The 18,260-nt window shown below is 41.5% G+C and overlaps 1 protein-coding gene across 3 annotated transcripts; it reads right to left on the reverse strand.

Moving 5' to 3' along the window:
* Positions 1-394: 394 nt before the first annotated feature.
* On the reverse strand, positions 395-17,982 carry ANGEL2 (angel homolog 2). Of its 3 annotated transcripts, none has more exons than XM_075496413.1 (9): positions 17,835-17,982; positions 15,758-16,191; positions 13,356-13,609; positions 10,810-10,879; positions 8,657-9,078; positions 7,521-7,647; positions 6,801-6,861; positions 4,682-4,845; positions 395-1,690 (listed from the first exon to the last, which is right to left on the reverse strand). In XM_075496413.1, exons 2-9 carry the CDS (start codon positions 16,182-16,184, stop codon positions 1,536-1,538), a joined length of 1,680 nt encoding a protein of 559 aa, XP_075352528.1. In that variant the 5' UTR covers positions 16,185-16,191; positions 17,835-17,982; the 3' UTR covers positions 395-1,535. The 3 variants fall into 3 exon arrangements, with proteins under 3 accessions (XP_075352528.1, XP_075352525.1, XP_075352526.1); XM_075496410.1 differs by lacking the exon at positions 17,835-17,982 and adding an exon at positions 17,687-17,815; XM_075496411.1 differs by lacking the exon at positions 17,835-17,982 and adding an exon at positions 17,320-17,512.
* Positions 17,983-18,260: the final 278 nt, after the last annotated feature.

Consider the following 18,260-nt stretch of genomic DNA (forward strand, 5'->3'; position numbering starts at 1 on the left):
ATGTTTTTAGCTGTCATGAGGATCGACCAGAATTTTTTTGCAGCTGGTTAAGTATGTTTGCATCTGTCAGCTCCAGCTTTGAGAATGTCTGATTTTAAGTATCTGAATAGAGTCCAGTATTGAATAGGTAGTCATCTACAGCATTAACTTGACTGTTAACAACAAGTAGAGGAAAGCTCCTCAGCCACAACAACTTATAAGAAAAATAGCCCCCTTCCAAATTCCAAGCAATTCAAGCTGAATGTTTTGGTAGGTAGTCATATTTTTCAATGGGACACCGAAGTACTTTTTCAATTCAACTGGTTTTGCCATTACCACCACTGTACTTCCTGCATTATTCTCAAAGCATGAAGTAATCACAGTTGTAATTCTGCAGTCAGGAAAAGGAAACCCAGATGAAAGTGCCAAAAATTAGGTTGGAAAAGAACAAGTGTTTCTGGGAGACAAATGCATCTGAATGTGATTTCACGAACATGGGTGCAGGTTTTCCAGCACCACACTGCAAGACAATTCTTTAAGTGTTACTTTTCAGTCCATTTTACATATGTATCCATATACAGTTTCACCAAGACTTGTTTCCAGCCCCTCTGGCTCCCTGCAAGTCTCCTACTCAGGCAGTCTTTTTATTATTTTGTAAATTATATTTTGCACAGAATGTTTATCACTGCATTATGAGAGTAAATTTAAAATCCTGATCATTTAATACCTCAGGATCTGTCATTTCAATATATAAACTTGACATTTTTAATAACTAAATGGAAAAAAACTTCCTCCAGGTGTTCAATACATATGAAGCCTCAAAATGTCAAGGACTGATTTTTTTTTTCCTATAGTAGATCAATTAAGTTTCCTGTAAGTTTTCATGCTCATTAAACTTGGTTTTATTTTAGATACTACTTCTAAAATGATTCCAGTGAACGCTACCTATATTTAAGCTTTTAGAAGTTAAAGAAGTAACTTTTTAGAACATCAGTACTTGCCTTACTGCAAAGCTATCTTCTTCCTTTGGAAGTCCAATCTTGCAGTCTCTGCACTGACTATGTGCTAGGTAACTGAGGAAATTCCTTTGCAGAAGTATTAAGATAGAAGTGTCTACAGAGCAACTTTGTAGTAAAACATTACTTTCAGCTCTTTATAAAGTGTGGCATGCACACAGACTCACTCCCCTTTACTTGAAGAAGCACACAGTTTTCAGAGAATAATCAGTTTTACTATGATTTACAATAAAAACCATTTGCAGCATCTCCATGAAAAATAATGCCATTTTGAGACTGGCACAGATGTTTTCCATTATCAAAGAGGAAGCTAATGTAAAATCTTTTCTTTTTTCCCTTAAAGACTTCATAAAGTAATTTAAACATTAAAAAAAAGTCTCTTTAAAAAGTCTACTTTACACAACACTAACAAATCAGCATGCATGCAAACTTATTTAAACCGGACCAGCAGTGCTTGAATTAACCTTTAAAAAAATAATAATAATCACATGAAAAGAGAAGGTGAAGGTAACTTTGCTTACACAAAGAGTCCTTTGGATATTACCGTTCAATAAGCCTGAACTCTGCTAGCAATGGCAGGTGGTCAGAAGAGTTATTTTCATTGGGAAGACCGTTAACAGTCCAAAGATCTTTCTCTGTTAGAAGTGCCAGCCTGCCAAGAAGTTTTAGACCTCCATGAAAAGAATCCTCTGCTCCTGGTTAGAAAAAAACAAACACATACACACAAAGACGTGGAAATGTTCATCAGTGTGGGCTAAAAATCACACATTCATACATATATAGGAGGGGGAAAACAGTATGGCAGAGATAATCTGAAGTCATTATTGTTCCATGCAAAATCACCAATAAGGTAGTTCAGAAATTCTTGTTTATTATTACTCTCACAGTAGAACTTATAATAAGTAGAGCTCAAAGTACTCAGAAAGACACTGCCTCTCCATTTTGCAGAGGGATAAATTGAGGTAGAAACGGAAAGGGATTCATTTGTTCATTCTCTCGGGGGAGAGCAAATGAACAAACAAATTTGTTCATTTGTTCTCCCCTGAAAAAGCCTCACACAATCCAGTCCTATACTCTACCACAACAGCATTGCTCAGCAGAGCTGACGCTTGCAAAATTAAGCATCTATTGAGAGTTACTGGTTCACATAACATTTTATTTCTGTATCCTCAAGCACACAGTTCTCCAGCAGACAAGTCATACAGGACCTCTTGCTCATAAGGATGAAAGCCTTCTGGCATTTCCCTTCCTAACTGTTCATCATAAGAAAGGGATCTTCCTCCATTAATTCCTGCTACCTATTCCTGTAATTGCCAAAAAAAAAAAAACCAACCTCCACAAAAACAAAAAACACCCCCACAAAAACACCACCAAAAAATCCCCCCCCCCCCAAGGAACACCACATTGGTCATAGAAGAGGGGAAGATGACTCACAGCCTTGCTATTATTACACAATACTTAAAATATTTGTATCCTCATTAAAAAAACCAAACAAACAAAACAAACCACACCAGAAAATCATCATCAGCAAAGACTAACAAGCTTTTTCCAACTCCAGTAAAGAAATTCCATTGAGAACGAGATCCTTCCACACGTCAAACTTTTAGACTTCTTGAGCTATCTACTTGAGTGCAACTATTCAGCAACCCTTGCTATTGCTTTAGAGCACAGGGACGATTCTGAGCAGATGGAGTGCTTTCAGGACCAGCACAAACAGCAGCTGTAACTTTGACAAAAATATTTTCTGTATGAAAGTGATCAGCAATTTCAGAACTTCGTGACTGAACCTGGTACTGGCTTACCAGTAGCCATTTTTTAAAGGATTATCTAGCAACTGTTAAACTCCTCAGACAGTTCAACAGCTTCACTCCTTTGCTATCTGCCAGCTTTCCAGTTCTCTAACAACCCAGCAGCTACTTACTGCTGCTCTGAAGAAAAGCTTTTTTACTGCAAAGGCGTCTCGGTAGCTCTAGAGCACACGTCCGCCCAGCTCTTGGGCCAAATTTATCGTTTAGCACAGCACCTGCACGTCTACAAAGGAGCAGTTTGTTGCTACAGAGAGCTTGGTCTGCACGCAGTGATTAATGTCGGCTCAGAGCACTCTGGAACCAGCAAAATTGAGTCCTGCAGGACTCAGGTAGATACCGGATCCTGCTTTCACAGCAAATCCTGAATACCAAACCAAACGCTTGGCTAAGCATGACACAGACTAAAGCACAAAAACTTTCACACACCACCCCCCCTCCCTTTAAATAGAAAAAAAGCAATCACTCAGCCCAGACTACATTTAATACTCACTTGTTCAGACTTTGACAACTTTTAATACAGAGGCTCCCAGGTCATCAGAAAACTGAAAATCCAGGCTATTACTTAGTTTCTAAGAACTAATGAATAAAAACTACACCAGTTTAAACTACTTTGAGAATTCAAGTTTGGTCCCATTCTGTACTCTGATGTGGGGTGAAGAATCTATTTGAAAAACAAGTGCAGAAAGAAAAAAGTGCTACAGCTCTGCTGGGGCAATGGTGGTGCAACAAAATACATGAGCAGGTGAATTAGGATTGAATTTTGCACAGGGATGCACTCTGAAATCACACAGCACTCCATTAAATCACATGGCATTCAGAAGCCATTTAGATACTTTGCATATCCTAGTTTTTCCAGCCAAAGCTTTTATTTCTGTATTGTGAAGCTTTTGTATTTGATATTTTACACTAAAATAGCATTTACTGTGCGTGTTATGACAAATGAGACTTTTGTGCATTGACTCAATGAATTTTAACAATCTAGTCTCAAGGTATTAGAGATGAAGGTGGTATTTTCATTTCACATACTGAAAACAATGTTAACTTATAAAAATCAGTTGCAATCTACAGTGGGAGCAGGAGTGGAATCCAGGTTTCTTTGTTCCAAGTTCTGCAGAGCCATTTATCTGATAGCACTGCACTGTGCAGAGACCTTTGATAATGGCATAAAACACAGAACTAATGAGGACATGAAAAGCGCACTGCTCAGAAGTATCCACGGTAAGAGCACAAATGCAGCGAAGGAGAGCACTGTGTTACCCATCAAGAAATATACGCCCGCAGAGGTACCATGTCTTTCTTGCACCATCTGGTGAGTTTTAGCTGCCACTGCAATCAAGAGAGAACTGGGCATGTGCCAGTGACTGCTCTCAGAGCGAAGGCCACAGAGGTCATTTACTTGAGAGACGTTACGTCAAGACTATCTGAAAAGTACCTTTCTACGAAACAGTTCATTTATCAGTTTTAACGCACATCATAAATTGCCATTCACCATTTTGCTGATTAGATGATTGGAAATACTACTTTGTTGTAGGTCCGGCCACTAAGGTCCTGCATGAGTTACTGACAGCGGCATTGCTCAGGTGCTACTTACGTTGCTGCTTTTCTGTAGCCTCAGCTCTTGTCTCCATGCCGAGATGGCAACTACAGGAACGTTCAGTTAGGTGAAAAAGTTTGCCCTGTGTGGCACTGCAAGTCCAACTGTGTTGAGTCGACAAGGCCAGGCACATTTCTCAGGTAACAGCTGACATTCAAAGCACCACCACGAACCTCTGAGGTACTTCATATGGATTAAAGTATCGCCACATTTCCCTTAGAACAGCTAAGGGAAATGTTCCCTTTGAGCATTTGTGAAAAATAATTAAAAGTTGGTTTCTTTACCTGGCTGGGCAGCAATATCATCGTTTGCTGCAGAATAGAAAATATAATCCACAGTGACAGCACTTCGGGAGTGACAAGTTGTTACTTCTGGTATCCCAGTTTCAGGAAAGTAATGCGAATAGACTGAAGACAATTTAAAATGGTGCTGCAATTTTGAAGACAATCTAAACGGGAATCAAATAAAAGAATTTTATTTTCTGGTCTTTCCTAGAAAGACTAAGCAGTGAAGAAATACCAAATAGTTCCTGCTTACAAACAAAATTAATTATCTGGATATGCAAACTAGCATTTCTCTCACGCAATCAGTCCCATAGCCTTTTGTGCTAGTGGCCTAAACCTCTGAAGGCAAAATGCAGGCAGCTTTTTCAAGTAAAAGGCAGATACCTAAGAGCCTATCAAAACTGGCTTAACTGACACTTTAAATATACATAGCTTTCACCTCCATCTACACTTTGCAAGATTTCACACACGTCCTCATTCAGCAGTCTCTCCCTGACACATGGGTAGAAGTGCCCATGAGAGCAGCTTATATGAAAGCAACAAACTATGAACTCATCTAACCAGGCCTTTCAGCATATACAGAAATTGAGATTTTTAGGTTTTTTTCCTCCCTAAACTGAAGCTATCAAGTGTTTTCAAGTTAGGCTATGCCTAATCTTCTTTCCTCCACTCAGGCTCCCATTTTGTCTCTCCCCATCATCTGTCAGTCTGTTCCTCTTCAGTTCAACCCATCTCATCTCACCTGTTTTTAAAATCTTGAAAGCAAACTGCAAAACTGCACCTTTCAGCAGAAGAACACCTCTCTCCCTCCCAGCCATTTGCTCCCATCAGCTCTGCAAATCATCCATCCCTCAGCTGAACCTGCCTCACCTTGCACAGCTGCATATTAAACCTGAGATGCAATATGTTCTGGTTAAAAACCAAGCAATTAAAAAAAAATATCAGCATGTCACCTGCCTGATTTACAGAAGACTGACAAACATGCCAGTTGGTACAACACAGAAGGGTAGTAATTTCTGCTCTTGTTACATGACATACTTTTTAAGATGAGGAAAAAAACAGGCAAGCAGTGTTCAACATGTGGCACGCTATGGATTTACACAGTAGAACAGGGTTTCCTGTCTTGTTACCTACTCCTTTTCTCAGAAATGCCATTAGTTAGCTTTTTGATCACCAAGAATCACCAAGTATTTTAATATAACTATCTGCAGTGATACCAAGATCTCATTTCTGGTAAGAAGTGGCTGACTTGGAGCCTGACATCCCACATACACAGGTAGGGCAATTTCCTTATTCTATGCCTTACTTTGTATGCCTTTACCAGTTTGGTAAATGCAAACATATTCTTCCTTTCAAAAAGCAGTTACATTTTCCTTCTCAGCAGCCTAGTGGTGGCTTCCTCCTTCAGTTTAACAAGCAAATGTTTTGATCCCAGTAAGAGTTGTACTACCAAATCCGTAATACTCCAAGTTTCTGGGACTTAAAGAACTTTAATTCTCCCACAGAACTCTTGACAAGGAAGATTTTATTATCTTTCCAGTTCCTTTCCCTCCTTTATCCCACTTTCACATTGTGTTATAGGATTTTATTAGCATCCATAAACCAGTATCTCAGAAACAGTAAAAAGAGAGAGAAGTGCCAACACTGAAGCAGCTGGACAACACTGGGTTTTTTTGTTGATTTCCCCCCCCCCCCTCTCTTAAAAACATGGTTTCTGCAACTGGACTGAAGTTCACAGCTTTCCTACAATGTCACTACGCAGCAAAATGTCCTGTTTATGTCAAGAAGTGACAAAAAATGTCAAAAGCATTATTTTAATAAGCAGACAGAAAGTACCCTCTAAACAGCACTGACACCTCGCCTCTGTGTTCTGAAATAACATCTGCAAGTTCCCGCAAGAACACACACTCCTTCATTATTTCCAGTTCTAGTCTTTTGCTGTCTGATCAGCCTTTTTGTGTTTAAATGGAAGATGACTTTTTGCCCAATGGGCAGACTGGGTTGGGCAAGCATCTTGTATGCATGTCTGGAATCAGAGACAAGTTTGGTCTTAAAACAAAACAAACCCCCAAAACTAGGAACCAGTTTTGGCTTCCATTTTTTTTCCCCCAACACATACTTTTCAGATGCTATTACTATCTCCTGAGTGTTGTCCAGTTTCGCTGCTTCCAATTTTTCTCCTGCAAAATAAAAATACATTCAATTTACATTTAAAATTAGGATGTAGGCAAGACCAATATTGAAAAGCTACAGAAAAAAAATATCTTTAAGCACACTTTATGTTTTGCAGCAGGCAAGACACAATTCAGAAAGCTGGATTAAATTCTTCTGTTCCATTAGTAAGATGCCCTCCAAAGACTCTTTCAAATTATGTCCCATTCATTTAAAATTGTGTTTTTCTGTCAAAGAAAAAAAGGTGAATGAAAGATGTGATAATACTCAGCAAGGAATCTCTTGCTTTTCCCACTTGTTCCATAAAGTGCTTGCACTATGATACATAAACACGGAAGCAGAATGTAGATTCATTCTACGTACATGTGCTGCATTCCTCCATCTCTCTTTTCCCAGTGACAGCACAACTGGCTTTCATGACGCAAACAGTAGTTTAAATATTACACACTGGCTCCTGAACAGCAATTTCTAACTGTTATCTTCTAAAGATTCAAATTCACAAATGCTTATGTGAACAAATAACTTACACTCTAATGAGCCCAACAAGGAAGTTTTGCAAGCTCAAGACTCACTGTTTCTCCCCCACTAGAACAGATCACCTGTTTTTTCAGTGCTACCTGAATGATATTTTCAAAGGACCACAAAATTCATCAACCTAGAGACTGACCTGCATTTTCTTCTTTTTGTTGCTGTTTCATTTCATATACACAGTTTTGCGAAATACCTAATTTTTTTGGCCAAATTGGAATAGGTAAGATTCTTTGTCCCCTTGGAAACTGTTCTTGTCCAGAGACCTAAGAAAGACAACATGAGCTTTTTTTGGACACAAATCTGATTAAAAAAAATAAAATTTAAATAAGCGGACATTTTTAGTAAAGTTTAAAGTTTTAAGCACCCCCCTCCCCCACCCCCTTGAATAAGTCTTTTATAATGGCTTGTCAAATTTCTGTAAAAATAATAACACCCCCTATATACACCCCCTTTGTTTACTCTTATCAAGTTTTTTGCAGCTACCCAATTTTTCAAGATAGTTCTTGTGACACTAAGCTGAGAGATTACCAAGACTACCAAGAACACTTTTAGCAACACAACAGGACTGAGTATATACAGCTCCCCAGCAGACACTTACTTTATCTTCATGATGATTATTCTTCTGGGAACAAGTCAAGTCAAAGTGGGGCTTGAAACAACTACCCACTAGCAACACACACCAGTGGGGCTATTTTTTCATGTTTTCTCATTCTATGTACTCCAGTTACTTTCTATTAAATAGCATTTGACACATCCAACAGCTACATACAAGAGCTTACAACAAAAGCCATCTAACCTGAAACAGTTTAGGTTCAGCATCTAATTGCATTTTTGTTTTTACAATTATTCTAGCCGCTGTAATTCAAAGTTTATCTAAAATAAGAGTCATCTTTCCATAGAGTACACAGTAGGTATTTGATTAAGTAGTTATTTCATCCTACTTAAAGACTGGGACACTTAAACACAGTGATAAAAATAATCCTGTGGATAACTACCTTTCAACAACAATTAATTTGTTTGCAAGTTTTTAATTTCAGAATGCTAGAAGCAGATACAATATTCTGTAAGGCACAGCTGATATACCCAAGCTTATTTTAGTAACTCCACAGTAACTTTTGCTTTGCAGACTGCGTAAACGGCACTAAGATTGGTCCTGCAATGGAAATAATCCCAAGCCCGGCTATGGCATGCTAGCACCACTCAATTAAATATTTCTCTTACATCAGCATTAACCTTTTTTTTTTTTTGTGAGAAGTGAAAAGCATAGCCTACCTTCCCTATAGCAAGTCCTTCATAATTTAACTTTCCTTCCTTTATAAATCTGTACAATGGAGAACCAGGAACAGAATTGAAGTCACCACAGATGATAATTGGACAGAAGGTACCATCCTTCTGAGGGGCAACATTAGCAATCTCTGCCAGGAGCATTGCAAGTTGGGTCAGTTTGATGTCCCCTCGCCTTGGGTTATACAGCAGATGTGTATTGGCTATACAGATTGCAGCGTTAGTTTTACAGTGAAATCTAGGCTGCAAAAGCAACACCAGTCCAACGTTGTCCCTGTCCAAGAGTGGAATATCATGGCGAAAAAATTCCACGGGGTTTGACGAGATCAGGCTAAATTTGGAAGTTTTGAAGCAAATAGCACAGCCATCAGGTTTTCTCCCTGTCCTCATTTTATACTCACAGTGATACCCTGCAAGAAAGGCAATTCAAAACATAAAATACCATTGTATAAATAGAGATTATTTTTTTTTTAAATTAGAAAAGCCTCATGCTACTTTTCTCACGTGGCAGTCAACACCCAGTCTGAAGTACCAAAGACTACGTAAAGCTCACATAGAAAAGTGAACACAAGAGACTTTCTGTCCTATCTAGCTTCAGTTTAGATACTACAGGAAACCTGGTCTGGTACCTTTTGTGATGTGTAAGCATCTACATAGTTTAAGATACCAGGCACGTTCTTCTCTCCTCATGTGGAAAAAAACCCAAACCAAAACAACAAAAAACACCCCACAAGTCACATAAAAGTGGACTTGTATATTGAAGTTTTTTCTGGCTGTTACCACAATGGTTTAGGAATAATACCAGTGGAGCATTCCAATCAAAAGCAATAATCACTAGAAGTCATAAATGACTGTCTAAAATGATTCGTAGAACAAAGGTCTCAAACATATTTATACAATTATGTAATTATCCAGTCAGCAGCAAGAGGCAAGCTTTCAACAGGGAAACTGAGACATGTATCAAATGACAGTATCAGAGTTCAAACAAGTCCACCTGAAAATAGTAATTTGCCAAGTTCTTTATTTTACATAGAGGTGAAACACAGATTTTAATGAGACCTTACCTATGTAAGAAAAAACTAATGATCTTGAAACACTATCTAGTTTTTGCCATTTTAAAATGCTTCTCTGCCCAGCCCATGCCGTATGAATTCAAGAAGTACAGCCCCATGAACTGGAGTCCACCTCTGAGCTCACACCAATGCTGGAACAGGGGATTCTCATTCCTCTCTCCCAGCTCCAGGCCATGCGCTCCTGCCACTTGTTGTGGCACTTACTGTTAACTCAGTAAGCCAAAAGAAAACTAACCCAGGAAAATAAAATTAGTTTGGATAGCATTCTGCTGGACTGGTGGATTTCACCAGGGTAAAGGTCTAGTGAGTGCCAGAACTAGCCCGGAGAAGTGGCAGGACATGCACCTGGGAGTAGGGAAGGGAAGAGGAAGAGCTCCAGCAAGCTCCAGATCCTCATGTATAGCAGCAGGAAGCTCAGTTGCCCGCATGAGCCTGGCCTTACAGCGTTGTTCCACATTTCAAGTGGATTTAAATCAGTACTGCCGTTACTCTACTTTCTTTACAAACACTCAATTCTGGGAGCTAGACTATCACCAACTAACCAAGAAAGAAAAAAGTATCAGTCCAGTGCTGCTCCTTGAACCAGCTCCTCCTGGCACCAGACAAGAACCAGTGCCAGGAGGAGAGCGGGGCCCTGAGACCGGAAGGGAGGTATAAGGCACAAAAGATTTACATCAGTTTAAACCACCATGGAATCACACCCCTAGCAGCACGTTTCTTACCATAAATTCACATGGGAGAGTGATAAACAGTGCTATTTAGGCTGACTGACAGTACTAGTATAAAAACTAATGAATATACTGACCATGGATAAAATTTAGCGCTGATATTTGGAAGGTTTCAAGCCAGAAAAAACATACCCTAGAAAAGCTGTCCAACAGGAATACCGGTAGAAAACACCAACGTAGTTTCAAAAGAGCGCTTGAATTTATAAAAGGGGGTACAGAACATTGTTGCATGTGATGGCAGGAGACTTGATTCTATAATCTAGTAGAGGGGTTTTTTTGAGGAAAATAGTACTGGGGTGGGGGAGAAGACAATGTATTGGTCATAAGAGTTTCATCATACCCAGGGATTCCAAACTTGACTTGATCTCTCTTCTATAGTGGTCTTCTTGGACTTCTTGTAAACAGAGTACCTAAGGCCAAAGTTTACAATTAAAAGATATTAGTAAGTACATCAAAATATTACCATATCACAGCTCTGTTGGCCAGTCTATATAGGTATAAAAAAAAAGATTCAGAGGCTTTTTGGCTATATAATCCCATGAAAGGATTCACTCTCCTATGGAAAATGTTCCTTAAGATTGTGAAGAGGGCCCCAATTCCTCCCACCCTTTCTCAGACAGACATACGTTTTCAGATATGAAATTAAATTTAATCAAAATAGTGACCTGCTAATATAATCTCAGCAGTTTAGGAGAGAGCTAAATGCCAGAGCAGTGGGATGAAGAGTCCAAGGGCACATTTTTCATTAACTTCAGCGTGGACAAGTTTCCGTATTATGACAACCTGAACCAAAGATCAAGCTCAAAATACTTCATTAAGAGAGTTCTGAGCATCTTGGAGCCTTCTCCCTGCACACTGCAGTAACACACAGATTTACAAACACCCTGGGACTCTGACAAAGGACTGAGTTCCTGAAGGGTAACGAGTTAGCACTGCCTGCTGAACTGCAGCAACGGACTTCACTTACCCAGCTGACACTAGCTCATTCAAGGTCTCAAAGGAGAACCAAATCTCAAGCAATATTCTGAAGTCTCTGCTTCACTTTAAGGTTACAGTTCAAAACAACAAATCAGTTAAAAGTCTATGTCCTTTAGCAAGAACTTCCTCTGCACAAAGGGCACTGCATCTACTAGTGTCTGTGAGCAGCTGCTCATCATGACTCAATGCGTGCAATACAAGGTATCACCTCTTCACCCCAGTGCTGTGTTGGGTGGCCCTGCAGACCTCAGCAAGTACCCCAAACTGAACTGCTCTTTGCTAGAGGTGCTGGCTTTGGCTCCAGCCCTCCGTGCTGGAGAACTGTCTGTTACCACTAATACCACCAGGCAGATCCTCACCAGAGTCCCTCTGCCCAATGCTCCTCCCAGAAAGCCCACTAATGTATCTCACTGTAAAGATACATACATACAGTATGCATAAATTTATGAGGAAGAAAGAAAGAGCTTGACGGGGACTTTAATCTCCAGCTTCCTGGCTACGTACTACCATTACTGCATTTTTCAAGTGGTACAAAGCAGTTTTTCTGTGGCTTCCCCAATACAACTACTTTGATTTTTTTCAGTACTGTTTTCTGACATGAATAGGTTGGATTCTATCACCAAGCTTTTACTGGCCTTAACAATGACTGAAGCAAAAAGTTTACTGACTTGACTTCCTGATTAAGATTAACAGTAAGTGATAAGCGTCCTCAGAAACAAACAAACAAACCCCACAACCAATGAAGAACACAGTAAGGTATTTTTTCAGACCCCAATATAAACAGAAGTTTGGAGTTATGTCTCAGTAAAGAACAGCAAGCTTGCTCACAAGTCAAATGATGCAGAGTAACAGATGAAGAGAGAAATGAACACCTGAGAGGAATATTTTTGGATCAGTCTTACATGAATACTACTAACACCTGCATCTTTCTCTCAATCTTGAACATTAATCTCAAGAAAATTGAGATCCACATAGCAGTGTCCTCATACAATCAAAAAAGTAAAACATTTAAGTCTGCCTTCCAAATAAAGGATTCAGAAGTGATTGTAAATTCTCCATTACCGGGTCTAACAAATGGCTCTGAAGGATTAGCAGCCAGGTTTCAGAAAGGGACTTTTGATTCACTGAGTATAGGGACACTTGGTGTAACTACTACCTAAACAAATATGAAGTCAAAGTCACACACCTGGAAGTTAGAAAATGCCAGTCCTGGAGGTTGCCTTAGTTTGACCCTCCTGTGCGCATGCATACTATTTTTCTTCCACAAAAGCCTGGCAAGCAAGATCAAGTGTTTGCGAGTAATGACCTATTGCACGTCCTTTGCACTAAATAACTTATGGCACAATTAAAGAGAGCGCCTCCAGCTTTGGAGCTTCCTAAACTGTACAGTCCCAGAAGCTATTCTTAGGTAGGTGCCTTGTTCTCCTACTCTAAGCATCTATCAATAGGTACTGTTACAAACATGACACTAGACTAGGTGGACCTTTGGCCTATGCAAGTATAGCTGTTCTTATGTTCAATGCCTTATTTACAGCACTCTGCTCAAGTGTGCTCCAGGCACCGACTGAGAAAGATTTATGTGAACAAAGAAGGTTATTGAATTATAAAAAGATTGCAATGTATCAGCAGAACATCAAAGTCATGTCAAAAAGACCATCCAGGAAGTTATGGACAAAAAAGGCAACTACGAGTGATATGTACCGTAGAGTTTACCTTTGCTGTAAGTTCAGATTGCACAGAATACAGTAATTGCATAAGCATAAATCAAAACTACTGTTAAGCATGTCATAACTAAAAGCTCAGTTGGATTCACTAGACAGCCCACCTATCAAAATAAAGGACAGCAAGAATTCGCTACTCCGGTTTATTAGTTCTTAACAAATATCCACATGCTCATTTTCTACTCACATCTGCATCCAGCTGTTTGATTTCTTGTAGAATGTTGGGAAATCTGTATGTCCAGATTAACAATCGTTGTCTGCAGTGTTTGTACAGGTGGGAGTTATCTTCTAACAAATTCTGCGAGAGGATATTGTAGGACATGACTGTAAAATCAAACTTTGCCTCACTTTCTGTATTGCTTTGGTCAGTTTCTTTATTTTCAAAGATTTTCATTGTTCTACTGTGCTGACAGAAATATTCCCAGTGTCTTTTGACGCTTCCTGTTAAAAGCACATGAAGCAGAAAAAGTTATGTAATACAGCATATGACTTCTTACTGCTCTTAGAAATCATTCTACTTACAATTAGTTGTCTTTCAAATTGCTTAAGCAATTCTAAAAGCTCATTTGATTAGCAGTGATTTAGACCCTCTGTTTAAGATGAACTTTATATAAGCATCAGTAAAAAAAACCAAAAACCACAAACAACCCCCAAAACACAGCACAAAACCATTATATGCCCTGGATTTCAAACTGCTTTGAAATTAGGAAACAGGCATGTTATAAGGAGAGCGTTGCAGTCCAACTACACCACCCTGTTCCCTGTAGAAAGGCTGTCAAACTGGTAAGCCAAATCCACTCTGTTGACATAGTCTTACACTACCTTCTGCCACTACCTCCTCAGTGGAGATGGGGTATGTCAGTCTGGGATACACCCTTTAGAGCAGCATATAGGCATCTTGCTGATCTATCCATGACGAACAAAGGGTTAGGAATCAAACAAAGGGTTCACCTCTAGCCTGCGTACAGTCTGACAGCTTCAGCCGTAAGCTGCAACAGGGTCCATTACAGGGGTCCCAAAACAGATAATGAACCTTATTTCCCTCAGTGAGGTTGAGAAATTAAAATTTTAATAAGCCTCATAATTACCAAGAACTTCTGAAGAGGCTTACTTTGCCTTTCTGCCATTCCTAGTTTCATACTTATCGTTAGTATCATTATATGAAAGTTTAGAAGAATATACCTGCCCATCATTATGCGTCCAATTATTTTTCAGATATGTATTTCTCCACTTCAAAACTCATGAACACAGATGCCTTTCAGCTATGTCCCAACTCATCTGAGAGCACGCCGAGGTCCAGTTATCTGTGCTATCAACTAGTGGCAGACTGCAGCTATAGCTGTTAGTATCTGCCCTATTTGGGCAGTAAATTTCATCACTGTGCTCACATTATTCAGCAAGGCTTTAAGTACTCTTTCTATAGTGGGAGAGAGGCCACATTGCTCCTCAGCAGGTATCTTTAATTACTGTCACCTTACAATATGTGAACAAAAGGTAACTAGGAAGGACCCCAATACTAACTACTCTCTGAGATAGATGTATGTCAAAATGTACTTGCTATGGGAGTTGAGAGGACTCAGCAATAAAGGCACAAAGCAAACTCCCTTCCTTCAGCTCCTGAAGATGGATATTTGTGTCCAAAAATCCCTTTGGGGTGCTGATGGCATCTGTTGCCCTTTTCAGTCATAATACAACTTCCAGTTTATTTTGTTAAGGAAATGATTTATGCAAGATGGGGCCAATTTTGACTGTGACCCTCTATCTGTTCCACAGTAGACAAAACTGTAAATATCCACAATACTCAGTAAAACATTTGGATGCTATGTAGGAGATTGTATCTGTAATAAGCTGAAGCAGACACTTCCAAGTTTCATGAAAGTCTGTTACTGAGTTGAGTAGACATCTTTGCACTTCTTATTGCACTTATCTGGATAAGTGCATTTGCCGTTTGCTCTGCCAGTCATGGTCTGACACAAAACTTGCTAACATGCCACTAGCAGAATACAGTTGTAAAAACAAAACTGCACAATCACACTGGAAGCAAACACCATTTAAGCTCCATCCTTTAATTCTCAGTTATCTAGGTCACAGGTAACTCAACTGGCTTGGAAGGAAGCCAGTTCGGGTCCAGCAGGGCTTATGAGCTCAGGTACAGTACAAGGAGTGAAGCTATACAACTGTCAGCCCAGCTCAGCCCTACAGCAAACTACCTAAATCTTTTTGCTTTAAAAGAGTCCCGAAGTTAACAGATCTGATCTGGCAACAGATACCTGAGAGTGAGTTGTCTGAACCAAGCTCAGGACTCCCCAGCTGGGCAATCCCTCGCCTAATTGACTGTGTTCTGTCACCAAGCACAGTGAACCTAGTTCTGGCAGACTGTTTGACAGCACAAAATACAAGTTTACAGACTAAACAGCATTACAAAACTGTAGCATTTTTAAGACATATGTTTTCTTGAGAGAGGTGCCAAGAAAAACAGTAACTCATAAGGTGCAGGCCTTACTGCTTATAACTTGTTATATGAACCCATTACAGATAAACATTAGCATTACAAATAAACAAGGAAAGTGAGCAAAGAGCATCTTTTACCTTTCTTGCTGCTATGTTTTTCTTCATTCTGTCCGACAGAAAAACACAATGCTTCCTTCTGATTAGTGAAGTTTGTTTCTTCTTCAGGAGTTGAAGTATCATGCTGGCCACTGAGTCTTCTTTTCTTTGTCAATGGTTCTTCTCCCTCAGATTTCATACTGGGGTTAGGTAGGTGAAAACAAGAACTTTGCGTGAAGTTATCAAGCTGCCAATGAGAGTTCTGAAATTGTCTCCAAGGTCCAAAAAAAGGAGGGAGTCTCCAGTTTGCTGAGAAATCAACTGGAACAGGAAGTGGAAACGAGGCCCAGGGATACTGTCCGGCCCATCTCATACAGCTAGAAACTGGGCTGTTGAAGGCAAGTATCTGAGAACCATTCCAGTGGGCGATCCAGTCTCTGCCCAGCCTCTGCACGTGACGGGGCAGCATGGAGTGTCTACCAAAGAAAGCACAGGTTTCATTACTTGCACACAACTACATCCGCCTGTAGAAGCCTGTAGATGCAAGTCATCCTGGTCATGACTTATACAAGATATTCTTTCTCTACAAGTTAACACATACAAGATATTCAAACCTTTTTAGATACATACAAGATATTTAAACCTTTATCTAAACAATATGCAAAGTGGGACTTTACAAAGCGATCTTGTATCTTTTTTCCTGTTCACATTTACAAATGTCATTTAATTTCCAAACTGTCCATCTGAATAACTATTTACAATTTATTTTCTGCCTTGCTGAATTCAACTATCAGATCTTTCAAATGCTCAGTGGAATGACCTTTACAAAAGGTAATTTTTGCATGCTGCATTAACTTTATAATAAGGCTATTTGAAAGGAATCAGCAAACCACTTTCCTTCAAGCAGTCAGAAATTTGTTTAAAAAGCGGTTGATTTGCCTCAAACCACAATGCCTACAAGACAGGGAAACAGAGGTACTAACTCTCACGCCATCTCTAGCACCAGCTTATAGAGTAAATTTGTATTCTTATTTGTTTTCCAGGTGGGAAAACCGCAGCTTAGTGATTAAAGCCATGAAAATAAGGTGTTTTTTAATTTTTTTTCCAGAAAAAAATAAATAAAATCCGAGTCTCAACAAAAAGGCAGGAAGGAAGGCTGAGTGACATCAATCTGTCTCAGCTTCCTCATTGTTTAAATAAGAAGGCAGATTTTGAGCTTACAAGCAAAAGACATCAATGTTTGGTATGCCTGCAGTTGAACTAGAGTGAGACCCTCCTAGCTGCCACGCAGCCTAGCGAATAAGCCTAAATACAACTTTCCGCAAAACCGGCTTGTCCTGGAACAGCAGCTTCCACCCCCACGCACCAGAAGTAGCTCGACAGACACATAAGCAAAACACCCCACGGGGCACCACGGCATTACGGTGCAGCCGAGAGGAAGAGGTGCCTCTCCTGTGCAAAGACCTCCTGTAAAACACCTGTTTTACGGAAAAGTGCTGAGAAAGGCTCCCCTCCCGGGCTCGCCCAGCCCCAGGCGAGTACTTCCCCACAACCACCTACGCCCGGCAAAGGACAACCCCAAGCCCGCGCTGTGTTTTGTTTACCGCGGCCCTGCTCTGGCTAACGGCAGGTATTTAGAACAAGTGCCTGTCAATCACCCCCCGGCCGGGCTGGGGGCTCTGCTCCCGCGGCAGCGGCCGGGCCGCTCCCCGGCCCCCCCCCCACGCAGCTGGGATGCGGGACTGTCCGTCAGCGGGCCGTTCCAACGCCGCCGGGGCCACGCCAGCCGCGGGCAGCCCCCGCACAGGCCGCCTCGGCCTCCGCTGGCGCCGGGCAGCTGCCGCGCCGCGGGGGGCGGGAGGGCAGGCTGCCGCCGCACGGCCCCTCGCGGCTCCGCGCACGACGGCGCCCAGGCGGCCGCCGGGCCGGGCCGAGGCCCAGAGTTCCCCCGACCCCCGCGCGGCCGTTTACCTCCCGGCGGGCCCGGGCGCGGGCCCGGCCCAGGGGGGCCCCGCTATCGGCTCCGCGCAGCCCCGGCGCCCCCAGAGGGGGTCATCCCAGGGCAGCGCCAGCTCCGCCCGCCTCCACCGCGCTGCCGGCCGGCCGGCCCGCCGCTTACCCCGCACGGGCGGCGGCCGCGCCGCGCCCCGCGCCCGCTCGCTCCTGGGACTTGTAGTCCAAGGGCCAGCGCCGCGCCCCGGAGCCATATTTGATCCGGGAGGCCGGCGCCGAAGCCAGGCCGCCATCTTGGGCCAGGGCGGGGTGAGGGCCCGGGAGCCCTCTTGGCTGCAGGCGGGGTGCTGGGGGCGCAGCGCCAGCTCCAGAGCGCAGCAAAAGCGGGTTGTAGGCTGCTTGATTTCACACTTTTGGTTCTTTTAAATGGATGTAACACTGTGCTAATGCAGTAGTTTCCATACACGGTCTTCTCACTGGGATTACCGTGTGTCCCCGTAGGGTCAAAGGGTGTCAGGGAAGAGCTGCCGTGTGTTTCAAGGTGCCATTTCAGGGAAGCAGCACCACGTTTTCTGTTTGCAGAAAAATAAAA

Source organism: Mycteria americana, chromosome 3 (assembly GCF_035582795.1).
Source record: "Mycteria americana isolate JAX WOST 10 ecotype Jacksonville Zoo and Gardens chromosome 3, USCA_MyAme_1.0, whole genome shotgun sequence".
Taxonomy (NCBI): Eukaryota; Metazoa; Chordata; class Aves; order Ciconiiformes; family Ciconiidae; genus Mycteria; species Mycteria americana.

Bases quoted from the DNA above. Each gene is read 5' to 3' on its own strand.
- ANGEL2 (XM_075496413.1), bottom strand. From the start codon at position 16,184: ATGCTGCCCCGTCACGTGCAGAGGCTGGGCAGAGACTGGATCGCCCAC. The intron at 13,610-15,757 runs GTAAAAGATGCT...TGCTTTTAACAG, and splicing joins AAAACATAGCAGCAAGAAAG to GAAGCGTCAAAAGACACTGG. The intron at 7,648-8,656 runs GTAGGCTATGCT...TGTCTTTCTTAG, and splicing joins AAGGACTTGCTATAGGGAAG to GTCTCTGGACAAGAACAGTT.